General features: G+C 37.1%; 1 protein-coding gene and 1 long non-coding RNA gene across 2 annotated transcripts in view; one reads left to right on the top strand and one right to left on the bottom strand.

Moving 5' to 3' along the window:
* The first annotated feature begins 291 nt into the window (after positions 1-291).
* The window catches only part of LOC115293147, a 28,353-nt gene continuing 3,149 nt past the window's right edge, over positions 292-25,495 (top strand). Inside the window, exon 1 of the long non-coding RNA XR_003909387.1 lies at positions 292-317. This is a non-coding gene — a long non-coding RNA (uncharacterized LOC115293147). The remainder of the gene's footprint in view (positions 318-25,495) is intronic.
* The window catches only part of NDUFS4 (NADH:ubiquinone oxidoreductase subunit S4), a 106,502-nt gene continuing 93,155 nt past the window's right edge, over positions 12,149-25,495 (bottom strand). The window contains exon 5 of the mRNA XM_029940908.1: positions 12,149-12,372. Coding sequence (XP_029796768.1) covers positions 12,269-12,372 — 104 coding nt within the window. The 3' untranslated portion in view covers positions 12,149-12,268. The remainder of the gene's footprint in view (positions 12,373-25,495) is intronic.

Genomic DNA, 25,495 nt, shown 5'->3' on the forward strand with positions numbered 1-25,495 from the left:
GGAGGCAGGATTCCCTCCACCCTGATTTCAAAGGGCAGTACCAAGGCCTAGTGAAACTATGGGAGTAGTCGTCTGGCAGAGCCGTGGGGGAATAACTAAACCATGGAGAAAGGTAGCATGGGCATGACCACTGAAAAGAGCATCAGGTGGGCATGATCTTCGAACTGTGATGGTAATGTTGCCACACCAGGAGATCTGGAATATAGGACCTCCACCCCAGTGGGCCCAGAGGGTAAAGCATCAAGCCAAAGAGAATTATTCTTAAGCCTCATGGTTTAATATTTCCCTTTTAGGTTTTGGACTTACTTGGGACCCAGGTGAGCCCTTTTATCTTTTCTATTTCTCTCTTCTGGAATAAAGTGTCTGTCCTGTGCCTGTGCCTGTATTTTGGAAATGGAATTTGTCTGGTTTCACAGGTTTGCTGATAGAGGGAAATTTGCTTCAGGATGAATGATAATCTTGAATCTCACTCATTCCTATTTGATTTAGATGTAGATAAGACCTGAGTGGTGATGATGGAACAATTGGAGACTTTTGGGCTGTGGGATGGAATGAATGTATTTTGCATACAAGAAGGGCATAAATTTGGGGGGTGTGGTGGTGGAGTGTTATGGAATGAATGTTTGGGTCCTCCCCACCCAAATTTATATATTAAAATTCTAACTCCTAACATGATGGTATTAGGAGGTCATTGGAAGACAATTAGGTCATGAGCTGTCATGAATAGGATCTGTAACCTTATAAGAGCCTAGAGAGCTGTCTCATCGCTTCTGACATATGAGGATATAGTAAAAAGACAGCTGTCTATGAACTCAAAAGTAGGCCAGCCCTCACCAGAACCCGACCACACTGGCACTTGGATCTCAGACTTCCAGCCTCCAGAACTATAAGATATAAATGTTTATAAACCTTCTATTCTGTGGTAGTTTGTTCTATCCATCTGAACTGACAAAAACAGGAATGTAGAATATAAACTCCTGACATCAACTAATCAGAGGGACTACAATGCAACCATTCATGGAATCTATCACTGTTAAAGAAAAGTGATGTTCTGAAAAGACGCTCAATGTCACTATCAGGGAAATACAAATCAAACCCACATTGAGATACCACCTCACATGGATCAGAGTGGCTAAAATTAACAACTTGGGAAACAACAGATGCTGACGAGGATGTGCAGAAACAAGGAACCCTCTTGCATTGTTGGTGGGACTGCTAACTGATGTAGCTGCTATGGAAAATAGTGTGGAGGTTCCTCAAAAAATTAGAAACAGAACTAAACTATGACCCAGTAATAGCACTAGTAGGAATTTATCCAAAGAATACAGGAGTGCTGATTCATAGGAGTGAATATACCCCAGTGTTTATAGCAGTGCTTTCAACAACAGCCAAATTATGTAAAGACTCTAAATGTCTACCAACTGATCAATGGATAAAGAAGATGTGGTTTATATATACAACGGAATACTACTTGACAATGAGAAAGAATGAAATCATGACATTTGCAGCAATGTGGATGGAACTGAAACATACTATGCTAAGTGAAATAAGTCAGAGAAAGACCGATATTATATGTTTTCACTCATATGTGGAACTTGAGAAACTTAACAGAAGACCATGGAGGAAGGGATGGGGGAAAAAAAGTTAGAGTGAGGGAGGCAAACCATAAGAGACTCTTAAATACTGAGAACAAACTGAGGTTGGATGGGGGTCATGGGGAAAGGGGCAAATAGGTGATGGGCACTGAGGAGGGCACTTGTTGGGATGAGCACTGGGGGTTGTATGTAAGGGATGAAGCCTGAGAATCTACCCTCAAAACCAAGAGCGCACTGCACACACTGTATGTTAGCCAATTTGACAATATATTGTATTAAAAAAAAAACCCAGAAAAATGCTCGTATTGAAGAGGTGACTGTTTAAAATTATAAAGATAGACTAAGTTCCATCTTGCGACTATCTTCTTTGGCTTTAGACAAAATATAATCTCCTTCATTAATACATACTTTATTATGTTAAGGATTATAAAATCTTCATATTCAAACTCTTTAAATGTTAGGAACTGATAATTATGTATTGATAATGGAAAATGTCATCAGATATTACATTGTAACCTGTTATTGGCAGTTTTCTCTAGGGAACCTCACTTCAGAGTAAATTTAAGTTAGATACTAACAAATCTAACTTTCCCATATCACCTTATATCCATTGTGTACATTACTCTGTGTACGTGATTTCATTGATTTTCCATAAAACCACTATTTCAAATATTCATAACAGGTCAGCTAAGTCTTGTTTATTCTTAATTATAAACACAAATTTAAAAGTTAAACTGTATATAAACTGTATATCATTAAATCCTACTCCTATCTGTAGGCATACTGGTCCTCCTTTATCTCCCATTATGATTAAAGTAAAAAAAAATTACTTAAATAGAAACTCTAGAAGGCACACATAAATTTAGCCTGCCTGGCCACAAATGAATGATGTGAATTTTCATGAAGGAGAGTGCCCAGCATTATGAAGTATCTACTAAGTGCCTATTTATTCAATTTCATTTGATAACACCTGAAGTGTAGCAGTCCAGTACAAGTGTCACATCTGACTTTTGATCTAAAGGTTGTCTTAAGAATACTGTGCCTTTTTTGTTTTGTTGATCATTTCCTTTGCTATGTAGAAGCTTTATAATTTGGTATAGTCATTAGTTTTGCTTTTCTTGTCTTTGTTTTTGTTGTCAGATGTGTAAAGTCACTGCGAAGACTGATGTCAAGGAGGTTACTGTCCTGTGTTTTCTTCTAGGAGCTTTATGATTTCAGATCTCACATTTAAGTCTTCATTTAGAGTTTATTTTTGTATGTGGTGAAAGTAATAAAGCAGTCCAGTTTATATGTGGCTGTTCAGTTTTCCCAACACCATTTATTGAAGAGATGGCCTTTTCCCCATATTATATTCCTGCCTCCTTTGTTATAGATTAGTTGGCCATATAAGCATGGGTTTATTTCTGGGCTCCCTATTCTGTTGGTCTATATGTCTATCTTTGTGCTAGTACCATACTGTTTTGATGATAATTTTGTAGAATAGTTTGAAATCCAAGATTGTGATACCTCCAGCTTTGTTCTTCTTTCTCAGGATTTTTGAGCTCTTTTGTGATTCCATACAAGTTTTAGGGTTATTTGTTCTGGTCCTGTGAAAAATGCTGTTGGCATTTTGATAGAGATTCCATTGAATTTGTTGTTGCTTAGGGTAGGAGGAGCATTTTAACAATATTCTTCCAAAACTTGAGCATGATCTATCTTTCCATTTGTGTCATCTTCAATTTCTTTCATCAAGGTCTTTCACTTTCTTGGTTAAATATATTCCTACGTGTTTTATTCTTTTTGATGCAATTGTAAATGAGATTTTTTTCTCAATTTCTCTTTCTATTTCATTATTAGTATATAGAAACATAATAGGAGAGCCTGGCTGGCTCATTTGGTAGACATGTAACTCTTGATCTCAGAGTTGTAAGTTTGAGCCCATGATGGGTATAGACTTTACTTAAAATAAAACCTTAGAAATGTGATGGATATATATATTAATCTTTGTATTCATTTATAAGTTTTAATCTTTAGGTGAAGTCTTTAGGACTTTCTATACATAACATCATGTCATCCACAAATGTATAGTGACAGTTTTACTGTATCCACTTACCATTTGGATGTCTTTTCTTGGCTTAAGCAGGCAAAACTTCATCACAGTCTAATAAAAATGGGCATATGACTATTCTAGGGAACTATTCAAAAGGAGAGACAGTATGGAGCCTCATGATAGGAAGATTGGTTTTATAAACTTGTATAAGATACTCCCTATCCCACAAGTTTCAATTAGATCTATTAAGTTATCTTTGAAGGTCCTATCACATAATCATTCATGTATACATTGTTAACTATGTACTGCCAAACAAACTGGTCAGAGATGGACAGTTTAAGGGGTGAGGTAGGTCTAGGACATTTTCCATGGCTTTTCCCATGTCTTAGATTATCCAGGTAGGGCCAAGATGTAATCACATTGTCCTTATAAAAGAGAGGCAGAAGGAAGTTTGACCTGAGGGTAAGAAGGCAATAGGACAACAAAAGCAAAAATATCCCTGGCTTTGAAAATGAAGGAGGAGACTACCGTCAAGGAAGGGTGCTCTAGAACTAGTAAAGTCTAGGAAATGAATTCTCTTCTAGATCTTGTGGAAAGAGTGTCCTGCCAACACCGTATTTTTGGCCCAGTGAAACTGATTTCAGAGTTGTGATCTCAAAAACTATAGAATAAATATGTGTGCTTTTCAGCCTCTGTGTTTGTGGCAATTTGATACAGCAACCATAAGAAACTAATACAAAGCTAGCCTTCTACTTATTTACAGAACCACATTTTCCTTAGGAAATTGCATCTAATTTTATTCAACTTCCTTTTCTGATACTCTAGTAATCTTGCTCCTAAGCACCTGGCAACCTACAACGAGGTATGTAACCAGTTAGCTTTATTAGATAACCCTTTTCATTACAAAACAAAACAAAATCCTATAGTGGCTTCCTCTATGCCTTGTTTGCCACATCTTCCTTTCTGCTTAGCAAAAATATTTTACCTAGGGGATTGTCCTGGACTTCCAGCCCTTCCTCATTACCCTGTGCTTGTCATCCTATTGACTGCCACAGCTTGGTTATGTACAGCAAATTCTCTTGGCCCATCTGTTGATCTCGAGGCCTCCATTTCTAATGTTCTGCTGTGACTCTTCAGCTGGGTAGTTCACTGGCATCCAGCATGCAACGTAACTAGAAATGAATTCATCTTCCCATGATAGACTTATAAACAGAAAACCAAATCACACGAGGAAATGAATGTTTCATCAAATAAGGCATGTTAAGAATTTTGTTTTGTTTTGTTTTGTTTTACACAATAATGGAAAACTAGAGCACTATCTGATTTGGGGGGTTTTGCAGATGTCAATTTTGAGTAATATTTTTCAGCATTTCTTCACTGTGCTTTGTTCCACATGGACCATTCTAGTTATGGTGCAAATGACTGCAGGAATGGAAAATCTGAGTTTCAGACTATTCTCTATTTAAATCTAACAATACAGTTTTCTCAAGGTTCAAAAACTTTGTATATACTTGTTTTTCTATTTATTATCAAATGCTCATAGATCATGAGCCTCATCCAGTGATGCTTTGACATCATACTGAGATTTGTTTTCATGTCTAAATCAACTGTATTGAGGTATAATGTACATACACTAAGATGTACTTATTTTAAGTGTAGAACTAAAGGAGTATTTTCTAAGGTATAGTAAGGAAAAATAAATCAAAATAAAAAGAGTACATATAGTATGCTTCCTTTTGTGTAAGAAAGGAAAAATAAAAATATGTAAGCAATATAACTTAAGCAATATTTGCTTACTTTTGCAAAATGAAACATAGGAAGGATAAATCAAAATAAAATTAGTTAAACTACATAGAGTAGGTGAGAATAGGACTCCTTGGAGTACAACATTTTTTAAAAACTTAATGTTTATTTATTGTTGAGAGAGAGAGAGAGAGACAGACAGACAGACAGAATGTGAATGGGAAGGGAGAGAGAGAGAGGGAGACACATAATCCGAAGCAGGCTCCAGGGTCTGAGCTGTCAGCACAGAGCCTGATGCGGGGCTTGAACCCACGAACCACAAGATCATGACCTGAAACAAAGTGGGACACTTAACTGACAGGCACCCAGGTGCCCCCAGAGTACAGCTTTTTAATACAATTTTGACATTTGAACCGAGTTATAATTTTGCATATTTTTTAAAAATCACCAAGAAAAAACAGATGAACACAAAGGAACAAATGAACCTAACTGTACATGAAAATTGACAATGTGAACATTTAATTCAAGTAACTTGGGACACAGTACTCTGACTCTGTAAGCTTTTCACTGAAGATAAGAATTGTGAAGAAATCTTGAACTTTACCTTGTAGTTTGTTACTGGTGGTATTCGTGATTTTAAACCAATTTTGTGTGTATTGTATTGCAGAATAAATGAATAATGCATTGATGTTAGGTAGCAGGATTCTCATGTGAGAGAAAGGTGATAAAACATGAAATGGGGTATGGGTGCAGAAGAAAAAAACTGAGCAACTAGAATGAAATTGGAGATTATCGTGTGTGTGTGTGTGTGTGTGTGTGTGTGTGTGTGTGTGTGTGTATGTTGGACAGTGATCTTATGTGCCTCCAGAAGTGAGTCTTTGAGAGTAAAAAGTCATTAATTATTGATAATCCCTTGGTTAAAGTGGTACATACCAGGCTTCTGCATCATAAAAGTCTTTTCTTTCTTATTCTTCTTTTTTTTTTTAAGTAGGCTTCATGCTCAGAGCAGGGCCCAATTCAGAGCTTGAACTCATGGCCCTGATATCAAGACCTGAGCTGAAATCAAGAGTCAGACGCTTAACTGACTGAGCCATCCAGGCACCCCCATAAAAGTACTTTTATTTCTTTTGGCTCGTAGGTCATTTATAGGTTGATTTTTGAGTTGCATAAATTCTATTTCCCAACAAAGTTCCACCACATTGTTTTGGCATTTTTTGGATTGTTACCAAAATGTTTAACCTAAACCTCTCATGAGGAAACAATGAGAGAAATCCAAATTGTGAAACACTATATGAAATGACTGGCCTGAATTCTTCAAAATTGCCCAGTGTCAAGAAAGAAACAATTCAGCAGGTGAACTGTTCCATGATTTAAAGGAGAGTAAATTAAATGCACGATTATCAATTGGATCCCATATTTTAAGAAATCAGTGCAAAGAATAATATCAGATCAACCTTGCTAAATCAGAATATAGTTCAACTGTATCAGTGGTCAAATATTTTTTTTTTTTGTGACAATGCTATTGTGGTAAAAGTAATAATGTCTTTTTTCAGGAGACACATCCTGAAGTATTTAGAAATGACATCAGGATGTACACATCTTACTTTATTTTTTTGTTTTGTTTTTTTTACAAATTCCAAAATAATCTGATTTTAAAATATTTTACAAACAAGAAGCAACCTGAATCTTTGAGGACATCCCCATTATTTAAATTCTAGTAATATTAATGTTAAGTTATGTGGTGGGAGGGAAGGAAAATACATGTGACAAAACAAAAAAGTTCTAGTCGTAAACTTAAAATATAGCACTTAAAACTCTTTAAGGGTGCCTGGCTGGCTTAGTCAGTGGAGCGTGTGACTCTTCATCTTAGGGTTATTGGCTCGAGCCCCATGTTGGGTATAGAGATTACTAAAAAATAAAATCTTTAAAAATAATAACAACTTGTTAGTGCCTAGTGCAATTTTAAGACGGTGTAAACAACGATTCAAGCAGCTATTGACTAGAATCCAAGTAAATATCCACTAACAATTTTAAAGACATATCAACTGAAAACCAAAAGAGAATGGGATATATGGTTTGTATTCAGGATCCTCTAAATAATAAACCTTACCATTGTTTATTCAGTTTTCTCATGAATGAGTGAGCCTTTGTGGAAGACAGAAACTACAATTCTATTTCTTCTAGACATTTATAGTATGATGGAAGAGATGTTAGATTTATAAAAATATAAAATAAATATTAGAAAAATTTGAACGTTAAAAAATAAAGTTAAATTGTCCATTAAATATCATACTATAGAAAAATGTCTTGAAAAACATACTCAATTAAAAGTGTTTGATACTAAATTAAAAAAAATGTTTTATGTTTATTTATTTTTGAGAGAGACAGTACAAGCAGGGGAGGGGCAGAGAGGGAGACACAGAATCTGAAGCAGGCTCCAGGCTCTGAGCTGTCAGCACAGAGCCCGACATGGGGCTCGAACTCACGAACTGAGAGATCATGACCTGAGCTGAAGCCAACTGAGCCACCCAGGCGCCCCTAAATTTTGTTTAAAAAAATGTATTTACAGGGGCACCTGGGTGACTCAGTTAAAGGTGGCTCTTGATTTTGTCTCAGGTCATGATCTCATGGTTGGTGAGAGCGAGCCCTGCATGGGGCTCTCCACTGACAGCATGGAGCCTGCTTGGGGCTCCTCTCCCTCTTTCTGCCCCTCCCCTGCTCATGTGCATGCTCTCTCAAAATATTAAAAAATATATGTGCACATTATTATTGTAATTTGTTTTCTAAAAACAACATGTGTATGTAGAGAATAGAGAAAAATACTGGAAACATATACACCAATTGTGTAATAATGGCCTCTTGGAATGGGAAGAATTTGTGATTATACTCATCTTTGACTTCTACATAGATCAAGTATTTAAAAAATTTTTTTAAATGTCTACTTTTGAGAGAGAGAGAGAGAGAGAGAGCGAGCGCGAGCGAAAGAGCAATTAAGTGGGGAAGGGACAGAGAGAGAGGGAGTCACAGAATTTGAAGCAGGATCCAGGCTCTGAGCTGTCAGCACAGAGCTCAATGCAGGTTCCAACTCACCAACCGTGAGATCATGACCTAAGCCGTAATGAGACCCTTAACTGACTGAGCCATGCAGGTGCCCCTAGATCAAGTATTTTTCCAACACTTTTTTAATCAGAGTACCAATATTTTAAAGAATTCTAAAACACGGCTTAAAGTACACAGCAATACATGCTAAGCACCAAACTGTCCTGTCATTTCATTCTGTCACAATGTCATAGGGACGGAGTACTCCAAGACCTCTTTCTTCAAAAGACAGAACTCCCACAAAATGCTGTAGTTTCCTGTATAAGACACAGTAAGTGCTCATTGGTCATTATGAATATACCATTTGATGTTCACCTATCCCATTAGACCAACACTTTCATTTTGGAGATGAGGAACAGGAGATTTAGAGAAATTTAATTAACTTTTTAAGGATCACTGAGTAAGTGGCTGGACCAGAAATCAATCTTTACTCATAAGAAATGGCTAGCATTGCTTGCAGAATATAAGCTCCACGTTAGGTCTATAAGTCATAGAGCACGGACCGCGTCAGGCTTGCTCCACTGTGACCCTAGGATGTTACACAGTATATCATGTAGTACATAGCACATAGTATTCATCAAATAAGAATTTACGTTAATGGATCACTTTTTTGTCACTATGGCTTATGACCAAACTAGGTAACCTTGAGTATCAGATTCAGTCAATAAAGGCAATGGCTTGGTATCTACACTTGAAATGAGAGCATCCAAATCTTTATATTAAAATAGTGTGAAAAAGACAGACAGATTTGTGGTAATAGTATACTTTAGTAGGACTATTGGTAGAGTGTTTTTTGTAAATTTTCTCTTATATATAGGATTCCTTAACATAAGACATACACTATAAAAATGAGGGCCGTCTGAGTTGTTATTCTTTTCAGATTTGTCATACCCCAAAAGGAAAACAATTCAAAAACAACCAATGAGGCTCCTTGATGCTAGTCTTACAGAAATAAGTTATAAATTGTACTAAATAGGATTATAGAAGTCACTGCATGGGCAGCACCTATGGAGCAATGAGAAAGATGAAACAACCTAGAAGCAGAGGTGTACTGATTTATTATGTAAATTAAGGTCCAGATATTACAGAAGAAAAGACCAATACTGCATTTTTGTAGCCAATTCATAAGGTGGCCTGGGAAGTTAGTCCTACCAGAGTTAACAGAAATAGTGCTATATTTGTTAAAAACCAAAGTTAAGGAAGCATGCTGAGTCTTTTTTTGAAGAAAACTTGCCTGTTTTGCCTTATTGAGTGGAATAAAAGTAGGTTTATTTTACTGAAATTTGAACTTATACCCATTGAAGTAACTGTGGAACTTTAAAAAAAAAATTTTGTTTGAGGGGGTGGGGAAGAGGGATTGTGGGGGAGAGAGAGGCTCCAGCAGGCTCCACGCTCAGCAGAGCCCAATGCAGGGCTCAAACTCATGACTCTGGGATCATGACCTGAGCTGAAAACAAGAGCTGGGCCCTCAACCAACTGAGCCCCCCAGGAGCCCTCCATGGAGTTTAATAGCTATAATGTAACATTTTGCAGTTTACTGTTTACTTGAAGTAAAAGCCTAATTAAAATCACATAAAGTATATAATTTTTCAGGCTTAAAATTATAACATGAACCACAGTGTATATGAATAATTATGTATATATTTGATTATACAAAAAATACCTTATAATATATTTCAAAGCTAAAAGACCCAAGACTTGACTCTCCTACAATCAGTGGTAAAACCATATTACTGGTTTCTTATGTGTTCTTCCCAAAACAATCTAGGTGCGTTTATGTAAGCACCTGCTTGTGCACCTCCTCCTGATGTCATCTACTATTGCTCTTTTTTTTCTACTTAGCAATATATCTTTAACAACATTCTAAACAACTCATAGATATTTCTTGTTCTTGGGTTTTTTTTTTTTTTTTTTAATATTTACTTATTTTGAGAGAGGAGTGCACAAGTTGGGGAGGGGTGGAGAGGGAGGAAAGAATCCCCAGCAGGCTTTGCACTGTCAGAGCCCAACATGGGGTCTCATGGCCACAAGATCACAACCTGAGCTGACATCCAGTGGGATACTTGACTGACCAAGCCAGCCAGGCTCCCATCTTGTTTCCAATAGCTGCAGGATACCCCACTTACCTCTATTCCTCGTTTAATAAACATTTAGATTGTTCCAACTTATTACTTATTAGAAACCATTCTTAGTATCTTTGTACATTCACTTTTGTGTATATTCATAGACTATATGTCTAGATGAGGATTTTAAAAATTAAATGGAATATACAGGGGGCATCTGGGTGGCTCAGCTGGTTAAGTGTCCAGCTCTTAACATTGGCTCAAGTTACGATCTCCTTGTTCGTGAGTTGGAGTGCCACACTGACCATGTCAAGCCTGCTTGGGATATTCTCTCTCTCTCTCTCTCTCTCTCTCTCTCTTTCCCCCATCCCTCCCCCTCTCTCCCCTCACTCTCTTTGCCCTTCCCCTACACATGCACATGCTCTCTCTCGCTCTTAGACTTAAAAATGGAACATACAGTTAATATTTTGAAAAGAGATTGCCATAATGGCTCTTCAAAAGCATACTGTACAAATTTATACTTTGATTATTTCTTTGCTGGGTTAGGTCAATGTGCTATTCATGTTTTTAAGGAATATAATCATGAGAAAGTACATAATTAGTATATAACTTTTGAAACATCAAAGAATTTATTAGCAATCCAAAGAAATCATTCCTATTTCTTTATAACTAAACTAATGAAAAGTATGGGATGTGAAGACAGACATGGGTACAAGTCCCAACTTTGACATGTAGGACGTCATTTTAAGTAGGTTATTTAGTCCTTAATTTAAGCCTTGATTTATGTCTTTGCAAAATGGGTGAAATAATAGTGCCTATCTAACAGAATTATGATGATTAGTGTATAAACTATTTAATGAAGAGACTGACAGGAGTTATGTGTTTGATAACTCACACAGGATGACCTAAATGAATAGCACATAGCAAGAGCATCTATTTACTTCTATTTAAAAAAAACAATAGTGAACACAAAAAGATCAACAATGAATTATTTTCTCCGAGTCTTTCAATTCATTAGAATATAAAATCTTCATCTGAATTGCTCACAGTCATGAATGTGAAATCCTGTGCAGAGTTCAGTATGTAATACAATTCATTTGAATTCAAACTTTGAGATATAAAGATCTAATTAAAGAACTTCAGTAGTGAGATTTACCAATTGCAATTGTAATCAATTGCAATGTAGTGTCTCTTTCTCCCTCTGCCCCTCCCTCATTTGCAGTCTCTCAAAAACATTAATAATGTTTTTAACTATTTAATTCTATTTTGTAAAATTTTATTTATTTTTGAGAGAGTGTGAGTGAGACGAGAGAGAGGGAGACAGAGCCTGGAGCAGGGCTTGAACTCACAAACTGTGAGATCATGACCTGAGCTGAAGTTGGAAGCTTAACCAATTGAGCCACTCAGGGGTCTCTTATAAGCACTACTAACTTGAGAATGGCTATAAAGAACCAAGTGTAAAACTTAAATGCTGTTGTTGATTCTTTTTAATAGATGTTAAATACTGAAATTACCTAGAAGTATGATCACCTTAATTAAATCTCCTATCCAGGAAATTGTAACATATGCACTTTGGGACTTAAAAAAACAAAACAAACATTTAAAAAGACACAACAAAATTTATGTGATTTAAGGTCAAATTTATTAGGAGATGAAGAAATGTATTATACATGGACTATAAATACTGCACCACTGACTTTATTCATAGTCAAGTACAGAGGTATATAGTCAGTGCCAACCTATTTTGTGGATACTCTTGTTCTTTTGTTCCAAGAAAAATTTGCACCATAAGACTTGGATTTGGGTTTTGGAACCTTCTTCTCTTCAATGTCATAGCTCCACCCTAAAAAACAAAAACAAACCCACAGAAACAATTAAAGAGGACACCTCAACAGCAAGGAAGCAGATGCTAACTTTCATAAATTTAATGTTGATCATGAGGAGTGGAGTTCAACAATTTGAAATATACTTAAATGTATTCCCTTATAATCCTGTGATAAGAGGATCTAAAATATTGCCTGAAAAATGATTTACCATATCTCAAAAATGTGACCCATGATTTGACTTCTCCTTGCTCAATATTCCTTATTTAATTACTGATGGTTACATATTCATGTAAAATTTTCCATTTCTCTATCATTTAAGTTTCTTAACATGTCACTTCTTTCATGTAATAGGGAGCATTCATTTAAGCCATATAACCTGTCTCACTGTTTTCTAAAAGCTAGTGGCTTTACAACAGTTTGGATCTCACTGGAAGCATTACAGGAAACATAGTTATATACTTAGTTATTTTACAAATGACATAGTTGCAGCAGACCATAAAAGATTACTTGGTTCAGCTCGCTGGACTTCAACAGGCTACTGATTAAATACAAAAAAAAAATTTCAGCACTTGCTTCAAGTGCTATCTATTTAGAATCCCAGGGACATACTTGATAACAATGCAAATTTTCTGCCCTTATCAAAGGCCTGTTGGATCAGAATCTTTGGTAAGGACTTGGGAATCTGTATTTTAACTTTTGGTCCTGGGACATTTTTATGTATAGAAGACTGAGGACCACTGGCCTTAACTATTCTGTTCTTTGTATCTTCTCCCCTTCTTAGTGTTTTATAATTTTGAAAGCTGGGTTTATTCATGTCCATGTTTTCTGCTTTAAGTGCAATTCCTCAGTTCTTCTAAGGTATGGAGAACAACCATTCGATATCCTCCTTCTTGAAGATGTAATGAAGTCCTCTTTCTATTCCCTAGTCCAAGAAACCCCTGTTAACGCTTACTAAGATTCATTTTCCCTGTAATGTATTCTGAGGGCTTTCTTCGAATAACTCCTCTTGACACTTGTGATCCATGGCTGAACCACGTAGCCATGCCTAAAATGCCCAAACTGAATAATACATGTCTAATCAAGTAAACTTCTTGATCTTGTGAGCTATGAATTCTAGTGCCTCTTGGGGAGTATGGAATTTGCTGCCACAAGGTTTATATTTCGATTGCCCCTTAGAATGCAATTCTGCCACAAAAGTGAAGCCTATGAAAATCAAGTCATCAAAGAATACTACTACTATTGCTTATTTCAGTGTCCAAAAAGAGGAAATAATTCACTGCCAGAACTCCATCTTCCACAAAAGTCCGTGTGCTATAAGGAAACTGAGAAGCAGGAAAGCAAATGAAACAAATGGTGTAAAAATACAAATGAGGGGTACCTGGGTGACTCAGTCGGTTGAGCATCTATCTGACACTTGATTTCAGCTCAGATCACAATCCCAGGGTTGGGGAACTGGTGGTTGTGCTGTGCACGGGGCTTGGGGACTGCTTAAGATTCTCTCTCTCCTCTTCTACCCTTCTGCCCCTTCCCTGTTTTTGCTTGCTAGTGTGCTCTCTCTCTCTCTCTCAAAAAATAAATGAAACCTCAAAGTCCAGGAGACAAAATATTGATTCACTTGCTTAAACATAACCTTACTTTCATAGAGTAAAGTTTTGAGTACTTTCTAATCCATTAAAATAGGGGAAAAAATCAGAAAGCTAGGTCTTACTTTAAGAGGATCTGAACATTAACAAGTAGCTATTTGCATTTCAAAAAATGTACTGAGGGGCCTTATAATAGTACCTACCTCATAGGTTGTCATGATGTTTAAACAAGCCTATTCACGTGAAGTGCTCAGAAAACACCTGGCACTTAATCATTTATCGATTCTATGAAAAAGGTACTTTTCTGGAGCCTGTGCCTTAACCAATAATACTGGGTCTCTTGTGGTTTATAGCAAGCATTTTATAAATATTCAGCCATTCTTTCTCTCCCAAATTTATTTGTGACTTTCTAGCTACACATCTTCTCTATGAAGTATTAATGTAAATAAAATTTCCATCACATTGGAATCCATTAATTTTGAATTAACTGTAGAAAGGAATTTCATAAGCATATTAATCCTGTGAGCTGAGCATAACTTTAACATTGTAAACTTCTCAAGCACTTCCTACATTAGCTAGCAAATAATGCTGTTAACTATAAAAAGTACTCAATTCAATAAAGCAGGTATAATGATATTTACTCAGCATTTGCTAGCCATTTAATAAATATTCTTGGTTGCATACTCTGTGTCAGCGACTGTTTTGACACCACAGGTAAAGCAGTGAATAAATATCCAAACTTCTTTCAAGTTAGCAGGAGAAATTAATAAATGTATAGTATATTAGGTGCCAATACAGTAATAAGATTTAAAAATACACATTAGAGGCTAATGAGCACTAAAGAGAAAACACTTTGGAGAGGGTAGACAGGGAAGCCCTCCCTCCTTGGGAAGGTCACATGTGACTGAGGACCTGAAGGTCAGAGCAAGCCACATGGAGGTCTGGGGAAAGAGCTTGCGGGCAAAGAGAACAAGTACAAAGGCCTGGAGGCAGGAGTGTCCCTGGTATTCTAAATCCTGTGCTAAGTGCTTTCAATGTATTTTTATAGAGTTTTAAACGTGAGATCATAGATTGCTTGGCTTATGAATTAGGCATTATATATACCCCAGCTTTCTATTTAATTGTGAGGGAAAGAAAATAAAGCACAGAGAAGATAAATAAAGCCGCCTAAAGCCACAAAGCTAAGTGGCAAAGCCAGAGTTTTCATAGAGGTTGACTTTAAAACCATGCACCTAACCACCTCATAAAAGAAACCCTTAGAAGCATCTTGTAATTGCAATTTTTCTCTATTTCACTCATTTCCTTTCAACTGTTGTGATTTTGTAATTTTTCCCCCTTGATTTTTAGAAATGTGTTGAAAAGACTATTCCAAGAATGCCTGGAAAGTAAGGCTATGTCCCTCATACATGTCCCCCCATACCCACCCGAGTTGTGGACAAAGGAAAAGGTTTCTAGTAAGGATTCTACATCTGGTTATACTGACTGTTGGTAAGTCACTTGCCCAAGGCCTCCATGATCTCTTCTCGCAAGTGATAGGTGAGAGTCCCTATGGTCCCTACTCCATCCCCCCAACCACCGTCTCCTCCCAACACACTCTCTCCAGTCCAATAAAGACATTACTGTACACCACACATACCTGATAATTACTCTCTCATTTACATGGTTAATCTTTCAACCATCAGGGAGAAAAAAAATGTTACTGCATCAGAATGCAGACATCACTCTATTATCTCTTATTCATAGTGTCTCACAATGCTGTCAGGGTCACTGCAATGTGAGAAGACTGGGATTTTGTACACATAAAAGAACAACTGGTTTGGGTTTTCTCCTGGTAACTAAGGAGTGACCTGGCTCTTGGAAACTGTGAGCCAGATTATAGCTGCTGTTGATGGCGATAACAACAATAAATAGAAGTATCATTATAGGGATTGGAATGTGGATGGGTAAAACACCCTGGGAAAACAAACAACACACATGGAAGAAAGCAGCATTGCTAACCGTGTCCATCTCTATGTTATTGCTCTGCCATAGCCACCCGTGATTATTAGGATGTATATGGGGGAAAAGTCTTTCTTCCTCACATTTTTCTGAGAAAATAATTTTGTTCTACAAGAGGCACAAGCAACTAAGCTTCTGATTAAGTAAAAGGAAAGAAGGGTAGGAGGAAATCTAACGATAACTCACAAGAGACTGAAACTCAAGAGTCTACATAAATCTGCTTTTGGAATTTCTATCCATCACTGAGAAAATATAGATATGATGCTATGATGAAAATTTGCTCTTTTCTGGAGAACTCTGTTGAGAGTCTGACCTCAGTTCCAAACATCCTTCTCCAAAGTGTTTACCTTAGAATGCCTGGATAAACAAGTTTACTGACTCCACTACACTTCATATGACAACCTTTCCCAAGTTATTTAATAATGTGGTAATATGAAGGCAACTGGAACAAGCAGTGAGTCTTTGCTAAAAAGACAAAAAACCCGTAAGAATAACACTAGAAAGGACATTAAACATTTGTACTTAGTGCGTAAAGTACATGAATTATGCTCTTTTCTACCTATTTGACAGTTCTTGAAAAGAAAGAACAAAAAGAAAATAACCTAAGTTGCAAGAAACAGAACGTAAAAATTTAAGAATGGAATTTTATTTGTGAAACGTTTAAATTTCTGTAAGAATTTTCTTTTCAACACTAGGTTTTTTGTTTTTTAAAAAGTACTCAAACTTGAGGTTCTGAATGAGATCATGGAAGTGAACACACCTGCAATCTCTGAAGAACGCTTATACAAAATGAAGGTGTAGTCTAGGACAGCGGTCCCAATATGTTCTATTAGGACACCGAAAACCACCCCTTGCTCTTCCCAGCTGTGCAACAGAAGAAGATCAAAGCAACGGAGTCCAAAGCAGCTGCCTCAGGGACGGGGTAAGCTCCTAGGCTGCCGTCACTTCCCACTGAGGAGAGGAGCCATGTGGTGCGGATTAACCACAAATCCAACCCCCAGCACCTAAATGAGGAGAGGCTGACTCCCTTTGCTGTTTCACACACTGGAATGCTTTCACAAAGATATTTTCATCTTTAAGCCCTAGTATCAGAGAAGTACCTCTGGCAAATACTCTTGTAAACCTAAAATGTGACCTGTAATATCTCATGCTTAATTTCTTTTTTGGAAATATGCCCATTTATTTTGTTGATCTCCACGCTGTGGTTGAGATACTCTACTTCCTATGATGTGAATGTTGGAGGTAATCTTTTAAATGAACCTAAAAGAGCCTAAGGCCCAAAACTCAAAAACCAACCACATAAGGCAGCCTCCGAACAAAATCAGACCACAATAATTAACTTGTGAATTCTATGTATGAGACATAAAAATTCCATTCAGTTTTATTTACAGAATCATTTTATTTATGGTTCAGTAATGTGAACTGTTCATCAGTGCTTTTATTGCTTGTGAAATATGTTACCTCTAATAACTTTGGTTCAAGTCCTATAAAATGTCTTTCACCTGTAACAATCTAATCTCAAACCCTGACATTAGTTCGGAAGTGAACAGTTTAATGATTTTTCCTACTGTCCATTTGTGAACAAAGCAAGAAGCACAGCGTAATTTGGCACAAACCGACATAACTGGCGGTCACTGCTAACAGAGGCATGGATCAGAATAGCAAAGGCTTTGGGAAGCCAACGCAAGGTATGTTGATACTTGGAAGATTTCAAGTTCCTCACCAGGCTATGTACCCATATTATGCCTGAGTAAAAGTAAATCACAAACTTTTAAAATATAATTTAAAGGAGGAGGGAGTTGATAGCCTTTGAGAAATTTCACTTTAAAAGTCCCTCTACTTTCAAATTCCCTAGTCCCTAATGTTGGGGGTGGGGAAAGAAAGTTCAGATTAATTTCAAAGTATCTTAGATCTTCTTTTAGAAAATATCATGGAGGAGAAATAACAAAGGTTGGGATACACTAGCAAAGCAATTCTGTCCACAAAAATTATATGAACTTATTTAAACAAGCAAATAATATAAAAATGTGAGGCACCTGAAATATTAGGTCAGTAACACCCTACACCTGCCACAGCTGCAACACCTCAAAATAAACCCCACCTTTGATGTGATAGTCAATGGCTCCCTTAAATTTTATCTTTTCAAATAATATAGTTGCTATACAGTATTATTTTTATTTCCAAAGCAGTAATTGGAACCACATTATTCAGAATTTGCCACAAAACTGGTGTGTGTTCCAAAAGTACATGTGAAAATCCGTCATTAGAAATTGAGAACACATTTTTTCTAGAGAAAGAAACTATATAACAGTGGTAAATGCCCAAAAATCACTCTGAGATGTTAATATAATTGGTTTGGGTGTGGTCTATGCAGGGGGATTTCCAAGTCTCATTTAACCCACAATACACTAGGCACCTCACTACACCCCCATGTATACAGCATGATCTCCCAGAGAAAAACTATTTCAGACCTCCACAGACCACCTAAGTATCTCTTCCCCATCCCCTCCAACATGTCTGCCTTTGTCCCGCAGGAGCCTCAACAGGCCAGGGGTCAAGGTGGACATTTCCCTGGCTACAAGACAGCCAGTACCTAGGACAGGGGACTGAGAAGAAAGAGTTATGTAGAAAAAAATTGGGGGCTTCACCAGAAAATTATGTAGTATCTATAGCATAACAGATCTTGGCCCTGATCATGGTCTTTGAGTTATTTTGAAACCCTGTAAAATGTTAAGTATAAACAATACTCATAATCTGTGGATTCAGAATTTGTGAATTTGCCTACTCACTAAAATTTACCTGTAACATCCAAATCAATATTCATGATGCTTCCATGGTCACTTAGTGACATGCACAGAGCCTTTAAAATGTAACTCGCCCAACATACATGTTTCCAGTTGAGGTCAAGTAAGGTAATGTTCTTCTGTGCCTTCTTGTTTCAGATCTCATATTGTAAACAAGTGTGTTTTTTGTGTTCTATTTACAGCCACATTTTTTGCATTTTTTTCCTTGTTGAGGATTTTGCTGTTTAAAATGGCCCCACAAGTACACTGCCTCAGTGCTTCCTAGTGTCGCCAAGCACAAGGTTCTGATATATCAATGTGTTTCAGGTGAGCTTCACTCCGGCCTAAGTTACAGTGCTACTGGCTATGCGTTCAATGTTCATGAATCAACGATACACATTAAATTAGGTGTTTCTAAACATCTGAATGGAATCACATTTTAAGAAGGTTATCTATTGATTAACAAAATTTTGTATTTTAAGAGCATTATTTCCGTATTTGCTAATTTACTGTTTGTGGGGACTTTATTGATCATAACTATCATGAACAACGAGAGCCAACTGTAATAGATACATAAATTCTGTCTGGTGACTTTTCTCTACCCCCTCTGGAAAGAAAGATTGTCTCCATTTGTAACTCATCTCAAATTTCCTTTATATAAATTTGTGCCATATTGATTTTTCCTTTGAATTGGTTACAACATCTGCCTGGCTCCCTTATTTCATGAGTAAAATAAATTCTTTAAAGAAATGTTCATTTATATCTATATTAGATTCATGACTTTATCCTTTTCTGGAAATATCCTTTTAACAATTTGGGAGGTCCCGTTGAGGCACCTAGTAATACATCCACCAACCAAAGCACCAGAAGTGGTATGTCTTTTTTTAAGCTCAGGTATGTCTTTTTTTTTTTGGTAAATACAAGAGAATTTTGCTGACTCTCCATTTTTCTAATTTTAACTTTGCTCTCTGTTTGGAAATTGGTTTTATGGTCTAATTATTTGATGATTCTCTTAAGTGAATTAATGGTTTGAGAGATCTATTCTCATTTTGTTTGTTTATGAGCTTGCAAGCATGAGGGAGAGAGACAGAGACAGAGGAGCCAGAGAATCTCAAGCAGGCTCTACTCTGTCAGCACAGAGACCAATGTGGGGCTGAACTCGGGAACCAGGAGAATATGACCTGAGCCAAAATCAAGAGTCAAAAGCTTAATTTACTGAGCCACCTCGATACTCTATTCTCATTTTAAAGAGGGGGAGAAAAGGCAGAAAATCAGGTTTGTTGGTCTTTGACGTTTATTTGACTCAAACAAATGAATAATTTGCACTCACTTAGAACAGCTCTTTAGTATGGACGCGTGAACTTCATAATTCCATTAACTGTTAAACCACGACTGAAATTTTAGAACTGAAGTTATAAGCTCTCTGTGACTATTAGTCTGTTTACATGTCTATTAATTCAGAAGGGCCTTTACCTCTCATATGTGTGCATAAGGTTTTTCTACCTCTATATGATATTAATGAATTAAATTATAAAAATCTCTTTTAGAGGCTCTGTTTTAATTGGCTTATAGAGGAAAAGTGCTTGGATAAGAATTCCTAAAGGTCTTGGGGCACTTGGGTGGCTCGGTCAGTTAAGCTTCTGCCTTTGGCTCACTCAGATCATAACCTCACAGTTCCTGACTGGTTCTTGAGTTTGAGCCCAGCATCAGGCTCTCTGCTGTCAGCTCAGAGCCTACTTGGATCCTCTATCTGTCCCCATACTGCTGCCCCTCCCCTCCTGTGCGCAGGCTAAAGCCCCCCCCCCCCATCAAGAATGAACAAACATTAAAGAAAAAAAAAAGAGTTCCTAAAATTCTTAGAAAATAAGGAAATTCAACTTCTAAATAATCTTAATGTGATAGATTAAAAAAAATTTTTTTTAAGTTTATTTATTTGAAAGAGAGAGTGCACAGGCAGCACAGAGAGGGAGAAAAAGTGAATCCCAAGAAGGCTCCAAACCATCAGCACAGAGCTCAAATCTGGGCGCAGACTCACAAACTGTGAGATTGTGACCTGAGCTGAAATCAAGATTTGGGTGCTTAACTGAGCCACCCAGGTACCTCTAAAAAGTTATCTTAAAGACCTAAGGAATGTTGAAGAATTCAAGTTTAGATTAACGTAGGTGAATGTGGGGTGCCTGGCTGGCTTAGTTGGAAGAGCATGCAACTCTAAATCTTTGGGTTGTGAGTTTGAGCCCCACATTGGGTGTGGAGAATAAATAAAAATTTAAAAATATATATAGATGAATCTTTGGCAAACCAGATAAATTTGGTAATTTTGATTTAATAAAAGCAGCTATGTTTTCTTTAATAGTGTGAAATACAACAAAAGCACAGATCTTTATTTGGATATGTTCTTTCTAAACTTCTATAAATATACAGATCAAATAAGCTAGTATTACTTCTGCTTAATGTTTATGATCCTGAAACATATAAATCTGTGTTTATCCAAAATGATTCATTATTCTGCTAATTTTAACAGTAATTAAGTTTTGTAGTATGTCTCATTGAAAATTAACTTCCAGGGACACCTATGTGGCTCGTTGTTACGTGATTAAGTTTTGCTGGTTTACAAAAATATTGGTGTGTACCAGTTTTCAATAATCTATTTTCTCTATGTGATCAAAGTAACTTGATAGTTAAAAGATATAATTAACATATATGAATCAAATTCTAGGAGCAATAGTGGCAAAGAGGTATAACTTGGTATGCAAGGTAATGGAAAAAAGACAACAGTTAGTATAGAGGCTGATTTTAGGCAACCAACCTGAACACTGGAAACCTGCTCAAGGCAAAATGGTCCACAGCAACCAGAGAGCTGAATGCAAACAGGCTCACTAGGTAACGTATCTCTAAATTGACATAGACCCTAACAGACCAATTACAACCAGGCACAGTTCCACAGTTCCGAAGACTACAAAAAAGGGAAAGTTCCATATCCCCTCACTCTGCCCTGTAACTGTGCCTCCCCACCCCCACCCCCTCACGGCAGTCTCTCCTTTGCTGTCCTGCCTGTAGCTCCCTTGCAATGTATTCAATAAACTCCTCTGCCTTCGGCGAATTCTCACACAGCCCACACCACTGGCCTCTGCCTGACTGGGTTGTCCCACATTTGATGATGTCCCCATCTGATCTGACTGCCGCACAGTGAGGTCCTAAAGTAAATAACTGTTTCAGAATGAGAAAGAAAATGGTGAAGGACATAATCTGAATGAATACAGAAAGTTATATAAGATTTGCAAAACAAAAACAAACACAAATTTTTATTTGCCTTACAACATGTCTAAAAACTAAGCTATGAAATGTTTACAATCTTCACAAAGTTTGCAGAGTTAAAAAAAAATTTTTTTAATGTCTATTTTTGAGAGAGACAGAGCGTGAGCAGGGAAAGGACAGAGAGAGGAGGAGACACAGAATGTGAAGCAGGCTCCAGGATCTGAGCTGTCAACACAGAGCCCAAAGCAGGGCTCTAATCTATGAACTGCAAGATCATGACCTGAGCCAAAGTCGGAGGCTTAACCGCCTGAGCCAGCCAGGTGCCCCAAGTTTGCTGAGTTTTGATTGGCTTATTTCATTAGTTCACTGTTCCCTGCCTCAACATGAAGGGTTATTCTTTTTGTCTAATCTGCCTAGATCTCAAAGGTTCTGGGGCTTATCACAATAACCTTGTATGTTTTATGCAAAGGGACCTTATATGCTTTAAGTCCTTGACGACTTCTGTGAGAGCTCAGGTTCTTAACAGTTACATTATCTTTTATAAATTGTTTTCTTAAAATGTTTACTTTTGAGAGACAGGGAGGAGCCGAGAGAGAGAGAGGGAGACAGATTCTGAGGCAGGCCCCAGTCTCTGAGCTGTCTGCACAGAGCCCGAAGCGGGGCTCAAACCCACCAACAGGGAGATGATGACCTGAGCTGAAGTTGGGCCCCTAACCGACAGAGTCGCACAGGTGCCCCTGTGTTTGTAAATTTTATCATCACTATGAAATGAGCACCCAAGTACTATCTGCCTGGCACCTGTGATCCTATTCCAATCCTCAATGTGCAAATCTACTGACTTTTTTTTTTCCTGCCTCAAAAGCCTAAATGTAAAATAAAACATTCAGATTATCTTTGTACCTAAAACTATCTTTGAGATTCCCCAGAGGGGGCTCTAGAACATCACAAAGCTGTATGCTTTCAACCTTGTGAAAAGAGAGGTACTGGAAATAATTTGGTTTATTTGACACATTACTATTAAGGAGTAGCATTATAAGAATTATGAAGTCAGAAGAGATGCTTAGCCCTCCTGAGGTTAAATGTGTATGGGTAAATATTATTAAAATAAATATTTCACAAATTTATGTGATATACTAAGTATAAGTTCTCAGTGCCCTCACTGTCCATGATGTGTTATTTATCAGAGCCCTTATAATGTTTTGCCTGATACTAGTATAGGTTATCAGACACAACTTGAGTTATCTCTAAAAGTAACAACTTGGGGGTGGGGGGCGCATGGTGGCTTCGTAGGTTAAGCATCCCATTTGGGCCTAGGTCATGATCTCACAGTTGGTGAGTTCAATCAAGCCCCACGTTGGGGTCTGTGCTGACAGCTCAGAGCCTGGTGTCTGCTTCAAATTTGTGTCTCCATCCCTCTTGGCCCCTGCCCCACTCCTGCTCTCTCTCAAAAAAAAAAAAAACAAAAAAAAAAACAAAAAAAAAACATTAAAAAAAATAACAACTTGGTTGCACCTTCCTTAATTTGGATCTCCTACCTATTAAGGCTAATATATGTAAATTGGAAATCCGTATCACTTATCAATGGTGTTTTATTAATATACAAATGTTTAGGACCTACCCCAGACATACTGAATCTCTTTACTTGATTTTCTTGATATATTTTTGGTATATTCTTACTATAATGTTTGCTGCATTCAGGATATATAGCTCAGAATTATTATATTTCTTTGTAAATATTATGTTCATCCATTTTTATAAATTAGATGCACATTCCCTATCTTCTTTGAAAAGAGTCTTTAGTGTTGTTTACAGACATTTTGTCACATTTTTGGTATGACTTTAAGTTGCGTTATCCTTATACGAATGCTTACATTTTCACCTCTGAAATTTAGCAGTAATGTTAACTACAGCCATCTTATGTCTTTTACCATTTATGGATAGATTTTTTTTTTTTTTTTTTTTTTTTAACTCGGATGCTTCCCTGAAAGCTCCTGAAATCAGTAACAGGCCAGAGTGCTTTGTCTTCAACAAAGAGAGACTGCCTCAGAGCTCTGTGAAGGACTCTTATTCTTGGGTTTAGGCTTCTGATGGCATAAATATAAGACCAGACCAGTGGACTAAGTCAAGATTTCCAGAACTCTAGCTGAGCAGCAGATAAATTAATGATCCAGTGAAACAAGAATTAATTATATAGGACTGAATGCACTGATAAAGGCTAAAATGTTCTATTTTCTGGACATTTAAGGAAGCTCTTTCCCTTTCCTTCTGAGGTATCTACAATTTAGTAGCCTCTGTGCTGTAAACTACAATTTGTATCATTCATAAGTGAGAGCAGTCTCCTTGGACGACCCTTGCAGGGTTTGGGAACTCTTGTTAAATATTCTTATATTCACGGTAATACAGTTATTTGTACATGTTCAATATGTCCTCCTTTTTATTAGGACATGAGTGTAAACAATGGTTATGAAATGATGACCTTACCTAGACTGACATATTTGACAATGGTGCTCTTTTAATCACATATGACCAGACACTTTTAAAGAACTAAAGTTGACTTTATGAGCCCAATGCTGACAAAACTCCTTCCAGGAAAAGTGGTCTGGCACCAGATTTACGAAGTTCCCCAAGGTAGTAAGGAACCTTATTCTGAGGACCATAGGATATTCTGGGGACCCTGAGAAGGGAGGAAGAATTTGCCCAAATTAACAGGCATCACAGAAGAAATCTGGTGGCAAGTTACAGCCTGTGAAAAGTCAAATCTGAGACTCCTTATAAAAAATTTCAGCAAAGCAAACTTACAAAAGTTTATGTGGTAAAGAGCAGTAGAACTGCTGCCCTAAAAAAAATGCCCTTTTAGCATAAGGATTATTTTGAGCTTATTTTTCAGAAGCAGTAAGATCTCTGAAAATGAAGAAATTGGCCTTTTGTGACGAACATTTACATTTATAAGGGAAATCTCCATTTGTAAAGGTGTCTCCCGCTCAATACTGGGAAGAGGAGGACTAAAACTTGGGAAACTCCCCAACAGAACCTTCAAAACAATTAATGTTTATGGTGCTTTTGCCTGATAACCTCCAAGGCTCACTCTCCCTAGCACCAAATCCACAAATCTTTTGTCTTTAGCTGAAGATAATACTTACAGTGGTGGCAATGGCCATTTTGGAATTATTCAGGTTTCCTGGGTATATAGAAGGTATAAATGTTGTTAAACTTGTTACTCTTTTCACTGGTGGAGGGGGGGTGGAGTCTCAACCAAGTTGGAAAAATCTTTTTCCTCTCATACAGTGGCAAATTAGACATTCTTGCTACACCTAAATAATCAGGCTATATATTAGCCCAATATTTTGTGATCATAATCTTTCTTTACAATTTTTTTTAATCATAAAAGGAGGAGAGTAGAAACATTTAAATGGCATTATGCCCTCCATACCCCTTCCAGGTTAACAGATTTCAGCTTAATTCCTTTTCAGCTATTTTATTTCTTTTTAAGTTGTATGATAGATATGCAAATTATGTCCTGA

The sequence above is a fragment of the Suricata suricatta genome, chromosome 6 (assembly GCF_006229205.1).
Source record: "Suricata suricatta isolate VVHF042 chromosome 6, meerkat_22Aug2017_6uvM2_HiC, whole genome shotgun sequence".
NCBI lineage: Eukaryota > Metazoa > Chordata > Mammalia > Carnivora > Herpestidae > Suricata > Suricata suricatta.